This window comes from Tupaia chinensis, unplaced genomic scaffold (genome assembly GCF_000334495.1).
Source record: "Tupaia chinensis unplaced genomic scaffold, TupChi_1.0 Scaffold146079_1, whole genome shotgun sequence".
NCBI classification, from domain to species: domain Eukaryota; kingdom Metazoa; phylum Chordata; class Mammalia; order Scandentia; family Tupaiidae; genus Tupaia; species Tupaia belangeri.
The window spans coordinates 356,650-381,666 of NW_006205935.1; the positions used below are offsets into that span (position 1 = coordinate 356,650).

Here is a 25,017-nt window from a genome sequence, read left to right on the forward strand (position 1 = left end):
AGTAGATGAATTTTTTTCCCATTAGATATGGCGCTGGAATTTTAAATTGATCCTTGAGAATGAGGGGAATTTGGAGACCTTCACTGAATGAAGAAGCCTCTAATAATAGAGTCTACAGTTCTGACGACAGGAGCTTCCCTTCCAAAATAAAGAACATGAACATATATTATATGCCTGCTATTCCCAGGTAATATCCAAGTAATAACCACAGCAATTACAGCAGCTAATGTCTGTGTGTTTACTCTGCTAGGTTTTCTTCCATGTGCTTTATGAACATTCTGGCCTCACATTCAGTCCGTAAGGCAGGGGTTACTAATATGAGTTCATACATATTCCTTATTTCTCCTGCAGTAACACTGCTGTCATTCACTCCTTATTCCTTCCCATGGGAGGGGGAAGGGTCAACTGATTGCTGCAGTTAGAAAAACAAACTGGGGGACCAGCAGGAGGCATGGCCAACTGCAGTTCAAGTCCTGGACCTGGCACTTTGGTTTCTCACATTCTCTCTCTCTCTCCCTCCTCCATTCTCCTGTAGAGATTTTGGGCATGCACACACATGTGCCTGGCATGAGTTTTAAGCCACTAGGTCTGGGACTTGAACTGTGGTTGACTGCATGGGAGTCCAGCAATGTAACCATTATGCCATCTGCTGGTCCCCTCATATTCCATTCTTATCTCTACCTTTACAAATCTTTCACATATAAGTCTTGAATACTTATTCAAAATAACCTCTCTACTCATCTCTGGTCATGAATGTGTTTGCTTTATTAATGTCAAGTAAATTCACAGAATATGTGTTATATTACTGTCATCTGCTGACTCATATTACTTTCTTACCTGGAAAGGCACAGTAGATTCTCCGGCTTTTGCATGGAGATCGATTTTTGCATAGCTCCACTGAGATTCAGAGAGTCCAATTATTTCACCTTGCTTTTGCAAAATTCCATCTAGTGATGTTCTTGTAAAAATCGAGAGATGTGAATACTGAGACAAACGATACCGAAACTGCACCTGTTGAAAAATGTTTTGAAACATGTAAATATTCCATTTACCCATTTCTAGTAGTTTTTCTGTAACTCAAACACATTTCAAACTACTTCAGTGTTAAATCCAATCCTCTCAATTCCATCCTCCAATTATTACAACCCCCAAAATGTGAGCTATTTCCTTTGCTGTCATTTATGTTTTCTCCTTAAGAAAAGGCTCAAGGCAATGTACTACATAAACTGTTACATTTTAAAAGTTTTTAAAATGTCTTCCTTTAATCCATGAGGAAGAGAGAGAAAGGGAGGAGGGGAGGAGGAGAGAGAAACAGTACCATTATGAAACAATCTACCTACAACCTCATCCAGCTCCAGATCATGGGCACACACACACCCAACATACTCAGTGATGTCACATGGGCCAGCCTCAAATAGTATCTTTAAAACAAACAGACAAACAAACAAAAACTTCTATACCACTGGTCTCACAGACTGTTTTTTATTACCATAATTATTTTTTAGGCTTTTGTCATAGGGTGCGTCCACTCACTGAGGAGAAACAGAGAGCGGCAAAGTGAGAAAACATCCCCTAGGGAGGATGACCACACCACAACCCATTCTCCTCCCGTCTTCTTCTGGGATTTTGACCATGCATGCAACATGCCTGACATAATTTCCAAGCTACTGGGTTTGGAAATCGAATTGTGATCGGCCATGTGGGAATCCAGCACCTTAACCACCATGCCACCTGCTAGCCCCAGAGTTAACATGTACTGGGAAGATGTCTATATTAATGGGAGACTAACAGACTATTAAGACAAGTTCCAGTATATGTATTTGTCCATCGAGTCATGAGCAATACCACTCTCCTTCCTTAGAAGTTTCCCAGAATCCTTATCTCTTGCTTCTTTTTATTTTTCCTTTTCCTAAATTTTATTTCTTCCATGAGAAAAAGAGAGTCCCTACACTCTGGTCCACCCCTAGCCTCAGTTGGCCTAGACCATGGGTTCACATGTATATATACCACTATGCTCAGGGAGGTCCCAGGATGTGAACCTAGGACCTTCCCCAAGTGGGTCTTCCTGCACCACCACCACCACACCACTCTCTAGTCCTTCTTGCTTCATCTGGGAGGTACATGTTATAACTCAAAGTTATAGTATCAGTTGTATACTATATATTCTCCTTGATGTTTCAAATACCAAACCAAGAAGAAGTATCATAAACAATTATTTTCACAGGTAAAATATAATGTTAATTAGTACTTTTTAGTAATTTCTTCTCTGTTGTGATATTATTAGAGAACTTGGGAGTTCATGAAATACTGTCCATCAATAACTTCAGTGAGGTAAGAATGCATTCTATCTGAGGGTGGGGAGTCTTCATCATGTTGTTCCTATTTGCCCTCAAGGAAGACATAATCTAAAGGGTGACAGATTCACTACACGGGGAAGAAAATGTACAGAGAACATTATTTTAGGTGCTGATAGCAGTAGCAGTAATATGGAATTCCACGTTGTTGTTTATTCAACTAGTATTTACTGAACACTTACTAAGAATCTGGCACTGAAAAAGACAAAAATTAATTTCTTCCATGGCTGGATGATTCACTTTATAAAATAGGTCAACAAAACCTCCACAAATCTTCAGATACAATGAAGCCAGGGTGTTTGTTTGTTTTTTCATTTACTCTATCATACAGAACATTTTTAAATTGTATGTTTTGAAGATAACTCGATACTCATAGATAAGATCCCTCAGAAACTCTTCTCTTTAGACTTAAAGAGACTTTAAGTGTCTCTGTATTTAAAATTAATCTTATTTTTCTCTTCATCATCATGCTTTTATGTTTCATAGACAAATATTAGGGTGTAACAGATAACTCATCTATTTCAGTGTTGCAATCAATTTTAGTGATGAAAATTGACACAGATGTTTTAAATGTTTTTTGTTTTGTTTTGTTTTATTTTGTTTTAAATGAAGGGGGGGAGTTGCTATAGGACACAGGTGCTTGCCAGAGAGACAGAATGTGAGAAATCGCCCCCCAGGGAGGATGGCCACACCACAATCCCTTCTGCTCTATTGTCTTCTTGGGATTTGGTACGAACACATGCCCAGTGTTCCTTTTAAGTCTCTGGCCAGGAACTCCAACCACAGGCGATTACATGGGAGTCCAGTGAAGTAACCATTACACCACCTGTTGGTCCCTTAAATGTTCTTTTTAAAAAATGTTCAGTACAAAACACTGAGCATTCTGGGGCAGCAGCAGCATGATGGTTAGGGCATGGGACTTCCACATGGCCAATCACTGTTCAAATCCCAGACCCTAACAGCTTACTCTCTCCCTTTCCCTCTCTTTCTGATTAGCATATGTACCCTACAGTAAATTAAAATAATAATAATAAATAAATACTTGAAATGAAATAATTAATTTTTAAGAGAAATTTTTGCTATAGTACATGTAAGCTTGCTGGAGAGACACAGAGCAAGAAATCACCCACAGATTTTTTGCTATAGAGCACGTGTGCTTGCTGGAGAGACAGAAAGTGAGAAATCACCGCCCACCCCCCGGGGGGATGGCCATACCACAAACCCTTCTCCTCCACTCTTGTTCAGGTTTTGGGCATGCATGCCCATGCGACAGTGTGAATTTAGAACTGCTGGGTCTGGTGCAAACACCAGTCTATGGAGAGAGGGCTCCAGCAGGTGCTAAGCTAAGCACGTTCTAAGCCCTTATCCTATTGAATATGGATCTCATTGGCATGTACACTTACTATGTTATAAAAATAGCCAAACTACAGTTGGCCATGTGGGAGTTCAGCAACATAGCCATTAAGTCATCTGCTGGTCCTGAAATAATTCCTTAAAAATATGACCATTCTATGTTCCAATTTGGTACACCTTTTTTTTTCTTTATTTTTTTGCTACAGGGCCCATACACTCGCTGAAGAGACAGAAAGCAAGAAATCACCATGCCACAATCCTTTCTTTTTCATTTTCTTCTCATGATTTTGGGCACAAACACACTCAGTTTAAGTTTTAAGCCACTGAGCCCAGGCCTCAAACTGCGATCAGCTATGTGGGAACCTAGCAATGTAATCATTATGCCATGTGCTGGTCTGGGTATACCTTTTTTTCAATGTCTACTTAATTGCTACCATCTGATCAAAAACTTTTTTTATTGTTTATTTCATGTATTTTACATAGAAAAATATGTCATGAATTTTCCTACAACCCAATAGATATTATTACCATGCTAACCTAAATTCAGACCTTGGTAGGTTAAGTTAGAAATGCTAAATTAGGGGCCAGTGGGTAGCATGGTAGTTACAGCACTGGACTCCCACATGGCCGACTGCCATTCAAGCCCTGGCTCTCGTGGCTTGAACGTCATGGCATGCTTATGTGCATAGGTTCCCAACATTCCAGGAGAATAGAGGAGAAGGAATTGCTGTGTGGCCATCCTCCCAGGGGGTGATTTCTTACTTTCCCCTCTCGTTGTCTCTTTGTCTCTCTTGCAGGCATATGTAGCCTATGGCAAAACCTTAAAAAAAGTGTCCAGCAGGTGGCATGGTGGTTAAGACATAGGACTCCCACATGGCCAACTATGATTTGAGTCCTGAACCTGGTGGCTTACCTTCTCGCTTTGTCTGTCTCTGTCTCTGTATCTCTCTCTCTCTTCCTCTCTCTGAAGAGTTTCCCTGCCATACAAAAAGTTAATAATAATAAACTAGGGGCCAGCAAGTGGCGTGGTGGTTAAGGGTGCTGGGTTCCCTCATGGCCAACTACAGTTCGAGTCCTGGACCTGACAGCTTGCTTTCTCATTTGCCTCTCTCTCTCACACACACACGTTCAGTCTCTCTCTGGTCAAATTAAAATAGATAAAAAGTAAAATTAAATAAAATAATTCTTAAAAAGTAATAATAATAAATTAATTTAATTCTTTTTAAAAAAGAAATGCTAAGTTAAATGGAACTGTTTGATTAAATGCCATGGAAAGAGAAGATTCATGTTCCTCAACTACAGTTAAATGTTAAGTCCCTGCTGTAAGATTTCGCCATGTTCAAAGCTTGTAAATATGCAAAACAGAGCTTTCAACTTGGTCTTACAAGAGATGTACATGTCCCATCAGAATTCCAAGCTGTCAAACTGTCACTCAGTACATCATCAGCGTGAAGCTATTTTTATAACATAGTAAGTGTACATGCCAATGAGATCCATATTCAATAGGATAAGGGCTTAGAACGTGCTTAGCTTAGCACCTGCTGGAGCCCTCTCTCCACAGACTGGTGTTTGCACTAGAATTCATCACATCCTCTGACATCTACCTAAACGACCCGGGAACTGAGCACAAGTGCCCCATTCCAAGCCAGACTCCATAATGCCCTTTTTCTGAACTGTCTATGGATATGAGTTCATCACCCAACTTTGGGGAAACTCTCTTTGAGACATTTTTATACATGGGGTGTTGTTGTTATACTGTTCTCACCTTCCTGAGCTTTTACACTGGATTGCTGTCTGTAGCCCTCACTACACTTCCCATTTTGTTAAGATACACATGGGTTGCAGCACCCCAGCATTGAGGACCACGCTCAGCACAGAGAAGATAAGCAATGTACATGTACCGGTTCAGAGATAGAATGTTCACTTGGTATAGGTGTGAACACTCAAGGGAGAAATCTCGGGATTTTCTTTTTTCTTTTTATTTTTTTTGCTTTTTATTTTCATAAATCGGAACATGTGTCCCTCTGCATTAACTGCTGTAAAACCAACTCAAATATGTAACCTAGTCCTAAGGAACTTTCCTTGGGGAACTGACTTGCCTCTCACTTCATCTATCATTCATTCGTTCATTCGTGTATATTTTCTAGAAGGCCTAAGTGCTCACCAGAGAAAGAGGGGGAGAGAGGAGTGAGAAAGCAACCCCCATGGAGATGGTTACGTCACAATATCTTCTTCACCTCTCCTTCTGGAATTTTGGGCATGCACACACATGTGCCTAGCATGTTTCTCAAGCTACCAGGTCCAAGACTTAAACTACAGTCAGCTAGATGGAACTCAGACACCTAGACCCCCATGGCACCAGCTGACCCCCTCTATTTTATTCAGTGTCATTATTATTATTATTATTATTGGAGAGATTTTTGCTATAGGGTGCGTGCGCTCACCAGACAGACAGAGAGAAACAGAAAGCAAGAAATCATCCCCCAGGGGGGATGGCCACGCTGCAATCCCTTCTCCTCCATTCTCCTCTCGGGATCTTGGGCATGCATGCACATGCACCTGGCATGAGTTTAAGCCACCGGGTCTGGGACTGGAACCACGGTCGACTACATGGGAGTCCAGCGACATAGCCATTATGTTAACTGCTGGTCCCCCCATCTATTCTTATCTTAATATTCTCTTTCACGTTAAAAAGAAATAAGAATGATCTTTATTAAAGAAAAATTAAAATAATTGCAAAATAAGTCAGAGAATTAAAAATTATGTAAAAACAATAAACATAGAAAGTAACCTTGAAAGCAAAAACTTCATATTAGCAATCTTCTATTTTATTGTGAAGTCCTAACAGTAAAATAATACATTTTCTTGTGTTGAAATTCAAATAGGAGAAATCAAAAAATGTTAATACCTACAGTAATCCCCTTCATATTTTATACTTCCTAGCTAATTATAAGCAGTTAGTGCATTTCTAAAACTTTAAAAAAAATAGTAGCTTCTGGCTCCACGTGTTCTGTGTCACCTCGCTCTTATTTCGGGGAAAAATGCCGAGTTTACGCCAGTGGCGGGGGGGCTTTTGAAGCTTTAAATTAAAGTCCGCACTTTGAACAGTGATCAGTTGCAGGCACAATTGTGCATGTCGATGCCACATGTTTGCTATACATCAGATACAAGGTAATTCATGAAAGATGACCCTGAAATTGTGCTGTTAGAAAAGGCAACTTAGAAGAAAGCTCATGTTTCTTTAAAGTCCTTTAAAAACTATCTATATTAGCCTGATAGGATGAGACAGAAAACCTACATACTTTCACAAGATGAAAGCTTTAATCATGTCAGAGTGTCCAACTTGGGTTGTTTCACTCTCTCACTTTACGATTTTATAATGAAGGACATTTTGTTCTATGAAAATGACTTATCAGTACGTTTCAGTTTGGAGGATCAATTACCTAGGAAGATAAGAACTTGGTTTGTTTGCTTCTTCTGTAACTTTTATGAAAGAAAGTATCACACAGTGCCATAAACTTATAAAAAAAAAAAGTCATATTATACTCAGAAAAACATCCCTGGAGGGAGAACATTAGCTGTGTGTATCTCAGACTATAAATAATTTTCTCTACCAGTCACTGCTACTTCCTAAGCTGGAAAGTATTATACAGTAATCAAACATCCCTCCCTCTCACTCAAAGATTACGAAATTTCAGATACAGACCAAAGGGGAAAACAGACACCTCATTTGGCAGCTAGCTTCCTTTTTCTTTTGAATTTGTTTCTATATTCGTAACAAAGCACGCATAAGAGATGGACAGAAAGAGCCAGCTGAGCACCCTCCACAGGGTCCGGTTTGGTCGTGCAGCAATCCCTTGCCCCAAGTCCTTCTGCCTATCAGATCTGGGCACTTGCATGCATGCCCAGCGTGTTTCAGGGATTTAAACTGAATTACCATATGGGATCTGTGGGCCTCCGAGCCAGCTCTGCAGTAGCTTCTTGAAGCACTTTCAGCTTCCCACAAAAACAAGGCAAACCATTAAGTCAGTATCTGAAGCCTTTGTGATTGAAGCCTTGGTTCTGAGATAAACTATAACATTTACACTGAAGCCCCACCTAAGTAATCCCTCACAGTCAAGGTACAGATATAAGCCTACGTGTTCTCAAGTAGACATAATGATACATTGAAACCTACTCCCAATTATCATTGATTATTAACTATTAGCAAGCATACAGTGGTGGAAAATATAAATCATCTTTTTATATAGTGTATACACGCACACACACACACAATTTCTCAGCAACTCTCAGTGAATCATAAGAATTTCCTGTAATTTAATAGTGTCCGTTTTCAAGATTTTGTGATGTAGGCAGAATTAACACATCTTATGTACTTATTTATTCTTTAAGGTTTTTGCCATAGGGCCCAACACTTGCCAGAGAGAGACAGTAAGAGGGAAAGTGAGAAATCACGCCCCAGGATGATTTCCTCCATTCTCCTCCTGGGATTCTGGGTATACATGCACATGTGCCCAGCATGATTTTTAGGCTGCCAGGTCTGGGACTCAAACCGTGGACAGTCATGTGGGAATCCAGTGCCTTAACCATCATGCTACCTGCTGACCCAGAAATGAACACCCTTATTCCTTTGCATCCCAATGTCTTTTTTTACTTATAACAAGAGCAGTCACTTTACTCTAGTGTATGGCCTTGAATTAAAGCAGAGTTACTTTGTAAAACAAACAAACAAACAATACTTTTAGAGACCAGCAGTTAGCATAGTGGCTATATCACTGAACTCCCATGCAGTCGACTGCGGTTTGAGTCCCGGACCAGTGGCTTAAATTCATGCCAGGCGCGTGTGCATGTGTGCCCAAAATCCCAGGGGGAGAATGGAGGAGAAGGGATTGTGGCGTGGCCATCCCCTCCAGGGGGGGATTTCTCACTTTCTATCTCTCTGTCTCTCTCTGTCTTTCTGGCAAGCACATGTGCCCTATAGCAAAAACTTCTCAAAAAACAAACATAAAAACAGTACTTTTAAAGAAAAAGTTAGTGCTTTTGTAGTTTTCAAAATAAAATCTATAGCTATCTCTCTTTCTTTCTATCACACAGGGCCTAATGAAAATAAAGGAAAGGTGAAAAAAGGTAGAGGGCATTTGGGAGAAGCAGAAGTGGAAACTAGGCAGTTGTGTTAATCCTTATTCTCACAAAGAAAGAAAGAAAGAAGAAACCAGGGCGGAGGTAATAACCTATTAAGAGCTCTATGTACTCCCATTCAGACTTACACCAAACTGAAAGTATAATGAGGTTTATACCTTGGAATGATATGTAATTTATCATAAAATGCCTGAGTAAACCATTGTATCCCTGCATTACAGGCCAGGAGTTTGGTGTGTGGCAGTATTGATCTCTTCGTTATTTTTTGATAAGACAAAAAAAAAAATTAGCTGTATCTCCCAAGTTTAGAGGCATGCTGAACTTTTAAATGGATTGAAAATAAGGCAAAAGAACAGAAATATCTGTCTTAGGTGCTCATTTTACGGACATGTATACTCACTCAGGTGGGTATTTAATGATTACCCAGTAAGTTCCAAATACTTTGCCAGGTGCTGAATGTAAGCACAGGTACATGCCCACAAGCGTGTGCAGAAGGGACACGAATGCTGTGCTTCCAGTGCGGATACTGAGTCGCACTCAGAATAGATGATGGGCCTGTACTACATTCGAGAGTGGCACAACCACGATCTGAACCAGTGCCAACTCCAGCGTCCTTCTGCTTTCTTCTCTTGTGCTGTGAAGTGGAACGAGGGTTTGACTGCTTGGTCTGTGTTTACTGGGACCCAGTGGCCTAACTGAAAAAATAAAATTTCGGTAAATGTAATCTCCACATATTTATCTTTATCCATTCTTTCATTTACAACAAGTACTTACTTGACTGATTATTTTTACTCAGTTAAGATTGTTGGCTGGGACCAGCAGCCAGCAGATGATGTAATGGTTACATTGCTGAACTCCCATGTAGTTAAGTGCAGTTCGAGTCCTGGACCCAGAAACTTACAACTCACACCAGGCACGTGTGAATGCATGCCCAAGACCTCAAGAAGAGAATGGAGGAGAAGGATTTGAGGCATGGCCAACCCTGCTGGGGGATGATATCTTGCTTTCTGTCTCTCTGGTGAGTACATGTGCCCTATAGCAAAAATCTCTGTCAAAATGAATAAATAAATAAAGATTGTTGGCCAAAATAGCTAATAATTTTGGAGAAGTGAATGCATAGCTTTAGATTATTGAAAGAATTACAGTAATCTCTCATCCAGCTATGTTCTAAGACACCCAGTTAGATGCCTTATGTATGATAGTTCCTCACCCTGTATATACTGGTATACACACACACACACACACACACACATATATCTACGATAAAGTTTAATTTATGAACTAGATACAGTAAGAGGTTGACAGTAATAAAACAGAACAGGTGCCAGCAGGTGGCATGGTGGTTGAGGTTCTGGACTCCCACATGCCGGACCCCAGATCAAGTCCAGGACCTGATTGGTGGCTTGCTTTCTCACTTTCCCTTTCTTTGGTCAGATTAAAAGGTGATAATACATAAAATTTAATAAATATTTCTTTACAAAATGATAATTAACTAGAACAATCATAGCAATATGCTGTAGTGAGAGTTACAGGAATGCAGTCTCTTTCTCCCATTCTTTTGAAATATCACCTTTTACTGCCCTGGCCATTTTGCACACCACAGTTAACTATGGGTAATTGAAACCAGAAAAAAAAAATCAAACTTCAAATAAGGGGGGACAACTTTATGTAAAGAATATAAAATAGAAAAATTTTTTTATCAGAATGTACCCCTCCCTGTCCCCAGAAAGTGAGTTATAGGGTGCAAATGTCTTTTTGAAAGACATGGCATTTTGTGTTAAACTAGATTATATAAATGTCTTAATACGACATGAAAATGTTCACAAAACAAAGCAGGCCTTTACCAGCAGAGTAAACCAAGCCCAGTGGTTTACAACCACAGAAGAGTCCATGGAAATATGGCAGAGTCCATTACCTGACATGGGGTAGAAGCAGTAGGCAATTTTGTAAGGATAGGACTTCCAAGCTTGGACACCCCAGGGGGTTGATTTGTCCCAAAATAAATAAATGATCCTGCAAAAACAAATAGGAAAGTCATATGGATCCAAATCCTGTTAACATTTAGCAATTCTTTGCTCTTCCATATTATCCTTACATACATACAACTGTCAATCAGACAAAGAAAAATTTGTTTTCCCTTATTTGCTGTTAACCGCTGTAGATACCAAAAACATTTTCATATGGAAAATATTAATATCTATAAAACTCAATTAATTGAAAGCAAAGCTGTTGACCCAAATCAGCTACACGAACACTTTAATTGGCTTAACTCATGTTATAGAGTTTGAAATCAAATTAAATGGAGCTTCTAAGCTTACAATTAGACATTGGACATGTTCTTCTGATATTCCCATGAGAGCTTTATTTTCAAGTTTCCTCACAAAGTACTGAAGGATATGAACCTATGGAATGAGTCTGATTTCTCCCGAGGCTTACATGTTTGACATTGTTGTCTGTGCTGGAGGGGACAAAAGCTTAATTAAAGATCTAATCTGAACACCAACAAAATAACTGCTTTTAGATTTTAACTAGAGTGGATGTGCTCATGGCCAATGTACAGGGGGATAAAATCTCATAGCAGTTCAGAAGATCACGCGTTCTGAATTGCTGTCAGGGGTAGCTTCACCGAATCCTGAAAACCTACAAAGGAAAGTCACGCCAAAGAATGTCAAGGTCTGATCCTACCCTTTGATAATCACGGAGTGATGGGCAACCTGCAAAGTCAACTGTTTTGGCTGAAATAAACTACCATATTCAGTGATTGCCCTATATTCTGGTCAGTGCTGACTGCACAGAAAGGAAAAAAATTAAAAATGCATTATGTTATAGATTCTACCACATGTTTGACCAAACAGCAAAGGTTACCAGTCAGCAGTTTCATCTCCAAGGGGGAGAAATAGAACCAAGTTTACATCAGCGTTAAATCTCGAAAACACCTGGGAAGGATAAAGAACACCATTCCCCAGTTCTAAACTAAGAATAATGGCAACAGTGTGTGCAAGTTCATTAAATTCTTTACGTTTCACCAGTAAAAGAACAGAATAGGAAAAGAATTTGAAAAATTATTTCACCTTGAAAATCCTCAGGTTCAAACACAACTCAATGAAATTAAAAGACAAATTAAAAAGTCTAAACAACAATTAACAAATACTTGAAGATCTTTGTCAGTCATTTAAAATAGCATATACAATTTCAAACAAGCAGCTGATGAAAACTGGAATATGCATGGGCTAAGAATCCAAAATCTACAAGAACTAAAGGGCATGAATAAATTGGTTAAACTAAAGTAACTGAAAAGGGATGAAAGAAAATCTAATAAGAAATATATAGTCCCACGGATGAACTTTATTTAATTTTTTAGGAACAAGTATTTTCTTAGGGCCAGCGGGTTGCATGGCAGCTAAGGTACCGTGCTCTCTCATGGCCAACAGCAGTTAGAATCCTGGACCTGGTGGTTTAAAAGTCATACTGGGTGTAAGTGTATGTGTGCCCAGATTCCTGAGAAGCAAATAGAGGAGAGGGGATTGCGGCATGGCCATCCCCCACAAAGTGATTTCTCGCTTTCCCTCTCTCTCTTTTCAACAAGTTCACATGGCCTATAGCAAAAACCTTAAAAAATAAATAACAAAAGGAAATGATAAATACTAATGATCAACTTCCAAATAAATAACATCCTAAATGGCAGACGATAAAAGTATTTTAATTAAAGTGAAAAGTCACATGTAGTTTTCTGTCACCCATTTCTAATAGGAGATAATGTTAGATAATATTATCTTACACTAATATTATCTTAGAATTCTAGTTAATGTAGAAGTCAAAAAAAGATAAAAGAGCTAGCAAACCAAATAGAAAAAGATAAAAATCTCATTTTATCAATGAAAAATAGAAACCCAGACTTTTCTGATTTTTAATAGTAAGTATTAATAAGAGAATCTAGTAAGGTAAATGGGAACAGAAAAATGTTTTAAAGTTATTTTTATTTACTTCTCAATAAGATCTTAGATACAGCAATGGAAAAAGAAAAAAAAGACCTGCTCACAACATTAATGTAAAATACAGAGGAATGCATGAACGCTTAAATCCTGAGAGGAGAGTGGAGGAGAAAGTATTACGGCTGACCATAATACTTAAACAGAAAGCGATAGAAGACTAGAAGCCCTTTGGTTAAATGAAAAAGGTAACCTCTTTCTAGATGGAAAGACAATAGTACAAAAAGATTAGTGAAAACTGATTTGAAACCTAAATGCTATCCTAAAAGTAGTTTAACCAAATAGTTGGAAAGCATGTAATCCTGTCTTAAAATACAGGTAAGGAGTTTAAAGACTACAAACTCTGACACCAGACCCAAGACCTTCTAGTAACATGACCTGGATTAATTTTCCAATAAATCTGCTCTGAAGAATGTACTAAATGAAGAGATATGTAGAATAACATTATACCAAAGAGGCTGTTACTGATAATCAGAGTTGTTCATTATACACATCCATTCACCTCAGAGGCACTGTGTGTCTAGCATATTACGAAAACTAAAGAATGGAGAAGACAGTCTCCTTGTGTTAAAGCATCCATATCTACATCGACCTCCCTTCTGTAACTCTCAGCTTTTTTTTTTTTAATATATTTTTGCTATAGGGCACATGTGCTCACTGGAGAGACAGAGACAGAGAATGGGAAATGACCCCTGGGGGGATGGCCAGCTCTAATACTTTCTCCTCCATTCTCCTCCCAGGACTTGAGGCATTCATGCACACATGCCATGCATAACTTTCAAGTCACTGGGTCCAAGACTCAAATCTGACCATGCTGGAGTCCAGCACCTTAAACATTATGCCACCTGCTAGCCCTAACCTTCATTTTTTAATACAAATAAAATAAAAGGCCTTCATGTTCACCTTATGGGTTTGAGAAAGCTAGAAACCAGTCTATATATAGAATATAGACATTACCATATAGAATAAAGAAATAAATGATAAATAAATAAAACTCAGTGAGGTTTGGTATAGGGATGCAAAGGTGGTTTAATATTTGAAAAATTAATTTATATTATAAACAAAAGATACTCTGAAAATACCAAGTGATACTGAGGAAAGCATTGAAAAATTTCAACATACATTGGTCATTTATAAAAAAACAAACAGCATGCTAAGAATAGAAAGGAACATTCTTATCTGATAAAGACAACATTTTTTTTCAGCAAACACAGTACTTAAAGTTGAACTACTGACAGGGTTTCCCCTGAGACAGAGACAAGTCAAGTCTAGCAGCTATCACCAGTTCTAGCCAACATTTTCCCAAAGGTTTTAGCCAGTGTATAAAATAAAAGAAAATAGAAGCCTTCAGATTTAGAAAAATGAAAATAAAATTGTCATTGGCAAACAAAATCACTGTGAGCCTAGAAAAGATAACACACACTCTCTCTCTCACACACACTTACACACACACAATAGGGTTATCAGAAAAGTCATGATGCATCTTTCTATTCAAAAATGCATATCATAATATTTCAAACAACCCTGTATATATATATATACACACACACACATATGTATCTATATATAGATAGATAGATATATAGATAGATACATGCATATATACATACATATATACTCTTAGCTGTTATAAATAAAATAAAGGCTTTTGGATACAAGGTTGATATTCTATCAGTAACAACCAAAAAAAAACATGTTTAAGTAACATTTATAATAACTGCAAAAAACAGAAAAATTCTAGCAAAAGACAAAACTTATACATTGAGGGCTACAAAATAGTATTTAGTCAACTGAGCTAAGCCACATAATTTTCCAGTTCACTGCCTGGATTCTAGGTCCCCATGTAGGAGGGGGACCACAGGAGACATGTGGTGGTCTCTGAGTTGAGAAGAGAAGAGCTGGTTCTTTGGACTCACCCAGGGAGCTGGAATGTATAAGACAGTGTCTCAGTGCCCCTTCCAAGAAAAGAAAGCACACACTGAAGGTCTGCGGAGTTTCCCAGATCACCATCTGAGTACTGACCAGTACAAGGATGTGAGAACTACCTGAAGCTGGGGAGAAACACCTGAAGGAGGTGGCTGGAAACATTTCCAAAAGAACACAAAGAGCCAAAAACAATAGGGTTCCCTCACCAACTGGAGTGAAAAATACATGCTTAGAAATCAGAGTACTCAAACAAAATAAAAACTTACATCCTGACAAAAACAGGTGTACAATTTGTTGATGTTTTTATTCATATTCACCAACATTTGGAAATACCCCAAATGTCCTTCAACTAGTGAGTAGATAAATGAACTTTGTTTAGGACCACCAGTAGTATGGTGTTAAGGCTGCTATTGGGTGATCTGGAAAGTCGTGACACATTTTTGCATAGAAAAATACGTCATGACTTTCCTGATGACCTAATAGATCCCACATGGCTAATTGTACAGTTGAAGCCCCAGACCCAGTCATCTGAAAACACACCAACCACATGTATGCCCAAAATCTCAACAGAAGGGAGAAATGGAGGAGAAGGATTGTGGAAAGATCATCCCCCATGGGGGTGGTGGGTTCTCTCTCTTGCTCTCTCTCGCCGTGTTTTTTTAACCCAGTTTTCACCCGCTCTAGTTACATTATCTCACCCAGTATAGCCTTCTAAAATAAATCTGACTGGTCACATGCTTAATAAGACTACTTGGGGCCACCATTATCCACTTATACTCCCGGTAAATATCAAATTCCTAGGTATTCTTTGTAGTCTGCTTCCTTCCTCTCTTGATGGATGTTTTCTATACTTGGTCCAATTGCACACATCTCTGAATCAGAACCGTTTACATTACTCCCATCCTCATGCAGGATACTTCCTCCACTAAGAACACAAACCCTCCCATCTCTCCTTGGTTCTGTCATCTCTTCTAACTCCTTACTTCTGCTTCCTGGACGCCCTGGAAGAGTATTTTCCTCTGAAGTTTAGTTCAAGATTCATCTCCTTCATAAAATCAGTTTGAATTATCCTCTGTCCCCCATAAAGCATTTGTTATGCCCCATAGTAAGTCCTTACATGTCTGCTTCAGCTACTAGACTCAGAGCACCTCAATGGCAAGAGCCATAGCTCGCATCTCTGAACCCAGTTCTAATGTAAATTATGTACCCAATAATGGGTCTGAACAACAAAAACAAACAAAACTTTACATAGGCTTAGGAAAAATCTACTATTGTGTTGCCAGAAAAGACATGACAGATTTTTTTCTATGTAAAAATGTGTCATGACTTTTCTGACGACTCAATATATGATTCCAATGACTAATATTTTCTTTTATATTTTAACTTTAAACTTAATCTATTCTGCCACAAAACCTTAAAGGAAAATAGAGCTCATTAGGTTAGAAGCAAAGATTAAGAACTTACTCTTTTAAATAAACGAGGTTTATAGTTGTAGCCAACAGATAATCAGTCTCCCACCCCATCCCCCAGTACCTTCTCTCCAGCATGCCAATGCTCAAAACCTTTAATTTCCAATGGCTGTAACTAAAAATACAGTCAACAAGGGCAGCCCTATAGCCTAGTGGTTAAAGGAGCCAGATCCTTCATGGCCAACCATGGATTGAATCATTGCCCTGGAGCTTAAAAACATGCCAGGTACATGTGTATACATGCCTCAAATCCTGACAAAATGGGAAAATGGAGAAGGGGTCTCAGTGTGACCACACACCACTATGAGTGCCTTCTTTGTCTCTCTGGCAAGCACATGCACCCTCTGGCAATAATATAAATGAAAAAATAAAAATATAGTCAGCACACATTTGCACACTTTTTTGGAAATTTCAAAGAGATGTACAGACAATTATTAAATGAGCTTAGAAGAGGATATACAGTTAGTTGTGTGAATGGAAAATGAACACACTTCTAATGTACATGAGTAATGGTATCTCATGTCATAAAAATGTAAAAAAAAAAAAAAAGAAAATAAAAGCCAACACCAAAAAAGGACAACAAACTCCTTCTGTTTTTCTTGGAGTTTCATGAGCCCTCACTTAAGTGCTCTGTGTAGTTATGGTTCCTCTATTTTTGTGTGTGTGTGTGTGAGGTTTTTGCTATAGGGCACATGTACTCGCCAGAAAGACAGAGAGAGACAGACAGAAAGCAAGAAATCACCCCTAAGGGGGTATGGCTGCACTGCAATCCCTTCTCCTCCATTCTCCTCTCAGGATCTCAGGCACACACGCACATGTGCCCAGCGTGAGTTTAAGCCACTGGGTCTGGCACTGGAACTGCGGCCAACTACATGGGAGTTCCGTGACAGCCATTGTGCTAACTGCTGGTCCTGTGGTTCCTCTATTTTAAGAGGAAATGTAAAAACAGTAATACTGGCTAAAAACACCTATGAAAAAGTAAGATGGTTTGTTATAAAAAACCTGAAGAGTGATTAAATTACATTCCAGTATTCCTTGATTTATTTTATAGACAGTGCCAAACCTCTGCTCTCTATCCCCTGAAAGATTAGACTATTTTTCTTTCTATTTTGCAAAATTGAATTGTTCTAAAAAGAAGGCAAGCCTACTGTATGTGATTCCTGGCAACCAAATAGAATTACAAGATGACTCTACCCTGTTTATGCCTTCAATGCCACCTTTTAAAACAATATATAACAAAAATATTATTAAACAATATTGCTTTCAGGAAACTCATTTAACCAGTACTTATTAGGTTGGTCAGGAGGGTATGAAGCAAGGCAAATCAGCGTTCCATTTATATAGTCTATAAAAATGAAAATACATAGTATGTAAATTTTTAGAAGTTTAATTTTTTAAAGAGAAAAATGTCCTACCATGATTCATGTTTGCTGTGTGATTGGTTTTGGGAAAATGGTGCTCTCCATCGCTCAGCCCTTTCACTGCCTCCCAGTGTGAATCTTCTGTGAAAAATGGCTCCCAGCCGCAGAAACCAGACTCGAAGTCACAGGTGAGTTGATTTGCTGTTATGAGTGCAAAAGGAAACAGGTGAGGAGAAATGAAGTCCAGGCCTGCAATGAAGGATAGACTCAGGTGCAATCACAGCACCTGGCAGTTTTTGGTGAGCAGAATAGCTGTCCTGTTCCCACCGTCACAAAATGAACCACCCAGGTTTGTGGGGGCACGGCCCTTCTTACTATCCCACCTCCAAGTGTGGCACATTTTATTCCAGCTGGCCAACTCTTTCGTATTTAGTGATTCAAAGTGAAATACTAGAGTTTTTTTAAATCTTTTTTTATTTCTTTTTTTAGTTAATTCATATTTATTCACTGAGCATTGTCACAGCATACAAAATGCAATTTCCCATCCAGAAGATGCTGCATAGTAGCTTAGTCATACATGCTATTGTCAATAATTTTTCATTTCTAGTTTCATATGTATATGTGTGTATATATATATTTTTTTTCCACCTATTTCTCACTCTCTGCCATTTCCCACGTACCTCCCACACTATCTCAGGTGTCCACAGTTGTTTTCCATTCCCTTTTCCCCCCACATTTTATTGATTCACAACATTTCTTAAATAATCTAACTACTTTCGATAGCAAGCTCTGCTGATATATACATATCTATGAATATATGTCTGACTTAAGGCATGAATCTCTGAGTAGAATGAATATACTATAAGGTAGCACCTAGCTGATGCTATATAGTTTACCATGGTCATTAATTATGTATTTTTTACTATATTTTTCAATTTCAAGAAAGGCAGATTTAACTTTAATAAATCAAAGAAATGCTAAGGAACTATGCTTAAAACTTAAAGCCAGGAAACAGGTTGGGATTCTGTTCAAATAGTAGGAACATGAACTTATCGGCAGATGTTAGAGATTTTTTTTAAGAAGTAACTTAATTCACCTGCTGAGTATAAACCTGCTAAAATGGTAGTAAAAAAACCCATTTGCAACAGGTAAATTAAATCTAATGATAGACATCTGAAGACTCAAGGCCAGTATCTCAGTACTCATTTCATTGCTCTATTTTAACAGTTTCTCCAAAGGAAATGTCTAGCCATTTTGGAACTGCAGGTGATTCAGATATTCTGAGTTTTGCTTTTCTTCTCTTAACATGTAACTAAAAAGTTGGCAGATGCTTAAGTTCTTACAGTTATTACAGAAGTAGTCCTATGGAAAGTCAAAGAGTGGGTAAGCTTCACGGGCATTTTTCTCAGCTTTTGTCACCAAAGTAGTAAAACAAAACAAAACAGCAGGCTTCAGAGACCTGGATAGTAACTGGAAATTCTAACCACTTGATTTGTACATTTGATAAATCAGATTTTATGTGTTTAAAAATCCCTTTTATTAAAATATAAATTGTAGTATTAGTCTATCATAGAGAGTCATTTGAGAGGCAAATTAATGTAATTAATTTCAGAGATTTATTTCCAAATATTCCTCATTGTGCAGAGAGAAGCACCCAAAATTTTGACAAAATTCCCTAAGATCCTAATGCTGTAATCTCTGATAACAATTAACGATAGATATGTAACCATGAGTTCTATGTAAGTACCAGGTATTTTACTTATATTAACCTTAGTTCTCAAAAAACCCTAAATGATAAGTATAATTTTCCCCCAAAAGAGAAAAAATAGTACACAAAGCAACTTGCCTGTGGTAAATTTTTAGTAAATGGAACGGCTAAACTCTGAACCCAGGTTGTCACCTAAGAAAGCTTACACTACAAAGCAGGAACTCTGTCTCAGAATTAAAAGGCTCTTTTGCACATGACAATATTTCAATATTATTGAAAATTCAAAATATGGCCAATTTGATCAGCATATTAATAATCAAAGAATATTTAAATCTGTGGGGAAAAAAATGCCTGGTTTTATGAACAGATATTTCACCACTAACACACATGGCAGCTCTGAAAACACTAAAGTGCAGGGACCAGCAGTTAGCATAATGGCTATGTCACTGGACTCCCACATAGTCCACCGCAGTTTGCGTCCCGGATCCAGTGGCTTAAAACTCACGCTGGGCGTGTGTGCGTGCATGCCCAAGATCCTGAGGGGAGAATGGAGGAGAAAGGATTGCGGCATGGCCATCCCCCCGGGGGTGATTTTTCGCTTTCTGTCTTTCTGTCTGTCTCTGTCTGTCTGGTGAGCACACGCACCCTATAGCAAGAACCTCTAAAAAAAAAAAACCCACTAAAGTGCAGTATGCAAATGATGATGACACTTAAATTTTCTCCACATGCAAATTAAACATTGAGATCACAAATCCATACTTTTTTGTAACAGTCATTATGGGTATATGATGAACTTTTTTTCTTTACAAGAAAATATTACTTTCTCTTCTGAATGGATGTCCCCCAAAATACAATCAATTCACTGTGATATAATAATACACAGATGTGGGACCAGCAGTTAGCACAATGGCTATGTCGCTAGACTCCCATGTAGTCGACCGTGGTTCTAGTCCTGGACCTGGTGGCTTAAACTCATGCCGGGAACGTGTGCGTGCGTGCCAAAGATCCTGAGAGGAGAATGGAGGAGAAGGGATTGTGGTGTGGCCATCCCCCTGGGAGGATTTCTGTCTTTCAGACACACATGCACCCTATAGCAAAAATCCATCAAATAATAATAAACGGTAGTAAATCTGTTGCTCTAAGACACGCTCTTAGGTATGGTTTTCTTTCTTAGCTCTGAATATATATATTTTTTTCTTTTCTCAGCTCTAGCTAAAGAGTTGTAGGGGCTGGCAGGTGGCATGGTGGTTAAGGGCCTGGACTCCCACATGGCCAACAGCAGTTTGAGTCCTGGACCTGGCGGTTTGCTATTTCTCTCTCTCACTCTCTTGCTCTGTCCCTCTATGGTCAAATTGAAATAAATAAAGTTAAATAAAAAATAATTATTTTTTAAAAAATGAGTTTATAGGATACCACTACTGGATAAAAGGATAGTCTATTTATAGAAACCTATGACTTAGCTTGGCTATCTACCTTGGCATTCAGAAAATCCTCTGCTCCAGTTTCTTGGTCCTCTGTGAGCTTTACAACCTGCTCAGGCACCTAATAGCTCTCCTAAGTCAGTCAGTATAGAAATAATTCAAGAACTTAGGACCAGCAGTTGGCATAATGGCTATGTCACTAGACTCCCATGTAGTCGACCATAGTTCCAGTCCTGGGTCCAGTTGCTTAAACTCACGCTGGGCATATGTGTGCCCAAGATCCTGAGAGGAAAATGGAGGAGACGGAATTGCAGCGTGGCCATCCCCCCGGGGGGTAATTTCTCACTTTTTGTCTCTCTGTCTCTCTTTCTAGCAAGTGCATGCGCCCTATGCCAAAAACCGCTCCCCTTATTCAAAAAAACCCCTCTTAAAAAAAAAAAAAAGAAAAAGAAAAAGAAAACAAAAAGGAAATATTCAAGAACTGTGGGACCAGCAGATGGTGTAATGATTACATTGCTGGACTCCCTCATAGTCTACTGCAATTCAAGTCCTAAACTTGGCGGCTTAAAACTCAGGCCAGGCGCATGTGTGTGCATGCCCAAAATCCTGAGAAGAGACGGGATTAAGATGTTGCCATCCCCACTGGGGCATGATTTCTTGCTTTCAATCTCTCTGTCTCTCTCTGTCTCTCCAGCTAGTGCACACATCCTAGAGCAAAAATCTCTCCCTACAAGAAAAAAAAATTTCAAGAACTGTAGTATATACTTGATTTCTGAAATGTGTGCAAGGGAAAAAAGGAAAAAAAAGAAACATTCAAGGCTTGAGAAAATTAATAAACAAAATTATCTGTTGATGATATGATATCTTTAACTGGATTAATATATAGTGTATACATGCTAGGGAAATGTATTTTGCATGCTGTACTGAAATACTGTGATTGAATGCATTAAAAAAAAATTAAAGTTTGAAATTCTTGGCTATGAACTTGGCCATGACAAGGAACCCTTCCATTTATCCCCCAGGGTACTACTGGAATAGAAATTTTGTGGGTAAGGTGACCACCTATCTGACTTGGTCCAGAGTTGCCTATTTATGGTCATTGTCCTAGCATAATAATTAATATATTTCCTTTTCTCTCTCACTATATACAGATAACAAAGGCAATATTGCCCTGTTGGGGCAGTAAATTATATCCTGCTACATAAGGAGAGCAAGTTCATGCAAATAATACTTTTCTTCACCACAGGTGGTCCCTGGAGTGATCATCCTAATTCCCCAACAAGGCACTGGTGTGAAATGGTCCTGAGACCAATGAGTGAGAAAATGCAAATTAGAGGTAACCAAACGCTTAGAAAACTGAACCTGATGTGTCACTCAAATACAAAGATGTAAAGAAACTCTCAAGATAAAAATACCTTAGTATTGTAAAAAGGTTGAAAACTGACTTTATGACCAAAGTTTAAATGATTACTTTCATTATCTAGATGTTTTATCAGTTAAAATGTCAATCTTTGTGCTTTCCACAGAACACTAAACAACACTATCCTATGAAAATAAAAATTTTTTAAATCCATCACTGTAAAGATCAATGAAATCAAAATGGTGCAATTACCTCTGTAAAAATCTTGGCAAATTACTCGATTTTTTCTTTTTTTTTTTTTTTACCAATAACATTTGTTCCAGTGCACAAAGCATGTTTTAAGCTAACTATTCTATAATTTAACTGCACTATAAAATAAAAGACAAATTCCAATCACCTGAGGTTCTCTCATTAATATTCCCCCTACATCATTCAAGATGTTTAAGGTGACGTTATAAATATCGAAGAAAGCCAGCAGAGGAAGATACATTCTGACTATTAAGTGCCTTATCATACTTAATGTTAAATGCTAAATATTTGTAAAACTCAAAAATCATCTTATTTATGCTATAAAGTATACTCATTTTCAAGAGTAATTTTGCTTACTTGGCTGCCTTTAACTTTTTGATGATACAATATACTTCATCTCTCAGGAGAGTACGAAATATGACACTTCACACTTTTAGAGAAATTTCACTCAGAGTTCATTAGTTAAAGTAACATTTTCAGGTTACAACAAAGTTTTCTCTTGCATATTTAACCACTGCATATGGGCAGGAAAGGAAGCATTTCACTGGCAGCTGAAAAAAGTCTGGATTATGAAAATTAAAATATTTATGAATTCTCTAGTTCACAAGTGAATCAGGTTTTTTTGTTTGTTTGTTTGTTTGTTTTGTTTTTTTGTGTTTTTTTTTGAGAGAGGTTTTTGCTATAGGGAGCGTGAGCTCACCAGAAAGACAGAGAGAAACAGAGAGACAGAAAGCAAGAAATCATCCCCCAGGGGAGATGGCCATGCCGCAATCCCTTCTCCTCCCTCTCAGGATCTTGGGCATGCATGCACACACACCCGGCATGAGTTTAATCCCCCAACCGTGGTGGAGTACATGGGAGTCCTAGCCACATAGCCAACTGTTGGTCCCATGAATCAGTTTTCTATGATATAAGATAAAAGGTATGTATCAGAACTGAACTGGAGAACATTTCATTTAATGAGCACGTATCAGATTTTCTTTCCTCTGTAGTCTTCAATATATTGTTTTTGATTATGAAAAACATCTAGAGATAGTATCATAGTAAAAATTAAATGCACTTATTTCCCAGGGCCCTTGGTTTTAAATTCTTTCACTTGAATATTATAGTAATGTCCTTTGTGGAGATTCATAATTTATAGATTTTCTTTAAATAATATAGAAAGTATCATTATGTAATTTAAGAAAAACCTCTTTTCCACAAAATTTCCCAAATGACTTTGATTAGGACACAGATCTGTTCATCTTACTCTCTCTTTTTGAGTACAAAGGAAACAATTTTAGAATCTTTCCTATAATATATATGTATATATACCTTTTTCTGTATGTAATTACCAAAAGATTTATATATAAACATATGTATGTGTTTTACTGTGACAAAACACATAAGTTAAAGTTTACCATTTTAACCATTTTTACCCAGAGGAAGTAGCAGAGTGTTATCCAGATTTACTCCACTATAAAAATTCTAGCTATGGAATCAATGAAACTTCAATAGAGTCAAAGAAAATGGGAAAATATGTCCAAAATGAAATGCTGAAATATTTGCTAATCCTACAGGTGGGAATTTGATTAAGAGAACCATTTCAGAGGAGAATGTAAGGAACTGTTTACCTAGGGAGAAAAATGAGGAGAAAATAAAATGCTTCAAAACATACAGCTGAAAAGACGGATATTTTCTTCCAGTTATTGAAATTAAGAATAATACAGACTATTAAAAAGATTAATTTCCCCCCCAAAAAGAAACCAAATCATCTCTAAAACACTTGAATACAGCATGGAAAGGAACCCGACATGTTCACATTAGAGAAATAAAGCATCCTCACATTGTTCTTTCTGAATGAAACACAAGTCGATCGAAGACTCCATTGAAATCATATGGGTTAGCAAATTATTTGGCTGGAAGCTAGGTGTTCGGAGAGCGGATGGAATTGCTGTTCACAAAAAGGCCAGCAGGGATTTCTCCTTTGTTATCCCATCTCCTCTATGCTCTGTCCCTCTCTATTGAATAAAATCCTTCCCATCCATCAAGAGAAGCATATTGCACAGAATTTTCATCATCTTGTTGCAACGTTTTTCTCCAGCTCAGTGAAGTTTCTGACTAAAGTAAAATACTGTAGCAAAATAAATGTCAAAATTTTAATATCTTTAAAAAAATTGTTTGTAATATGGAAATTGGATTCATTTAGTTGAAGCCCATGGTTTCTGAAGGCACAAGGATTTTAGTTCGCTAAATTCCCTGATAGAAGAACCATTATGGAAAATAAAAATTAAGTTGTTTTATCTTAAACTTGACTGGAGTGAATATAGGCTCTCTTGTCATCATGCCTATCAAAGGCTCTTCATAAAAGATTTGAAAGGGAAGTATAGGGCCTTTTTGGCCCTCCTACATGCCAGCTGTGACTGAAATGATTTCCTCTAATATCTTGGCTACCCTGGAGGGCAATGTCAACCTCCTCTTCAATGTGGGGGCAATGTCAAGCTCCCCCCAGCTTCCAATTGGTGAGAGGAGAAAGACATGCATTGAACAAAGGTTTGTCACCCATAGTAGATGACTACAAAGGGAAGGTACCAAGAAGGTCCTTCTTCAAACCATTTTCTTCTTGTACCAAAGCACACACATTCACTCACACATGTGTGCGCGCACACACACACACACACACACACACACTAATCACAACTATTGGAT

At 38.1% G+C, this 25,017-nt stretch overlaps 1 protein-coding gene across 1 annotated transcript in view; it reads right to left on the reverse strand.

Annotated features, from left to right (window-relative positions):
* Positions 1-25,017, reverse strand: part of MALRD1 (MAM and LDL receptor class A domain containing 1) — a 400,826-nt gene that overhangs the window by 274,806 nt on the left and 101,003 nt on the right. Inside the window, exons 11-13 of the mRNA XM_014584241.1 lie at positions 17,646-17,792; positions 10,762-10,859; positions 838-1,011 (exon numbers count right to left, since the gene is read on the reverse strand). Of these exons, the coding sequence (XP_014439727.1) occupies positions 838-1,011; positions 10,762-10,859; positions 17,646-17,792 (419 nt within the window). The remainder of the gene's footprint in view (positions 1-837; positions 1,012-10,761; positions 10,860-17,645; positions 17,793-25,017) is intronic.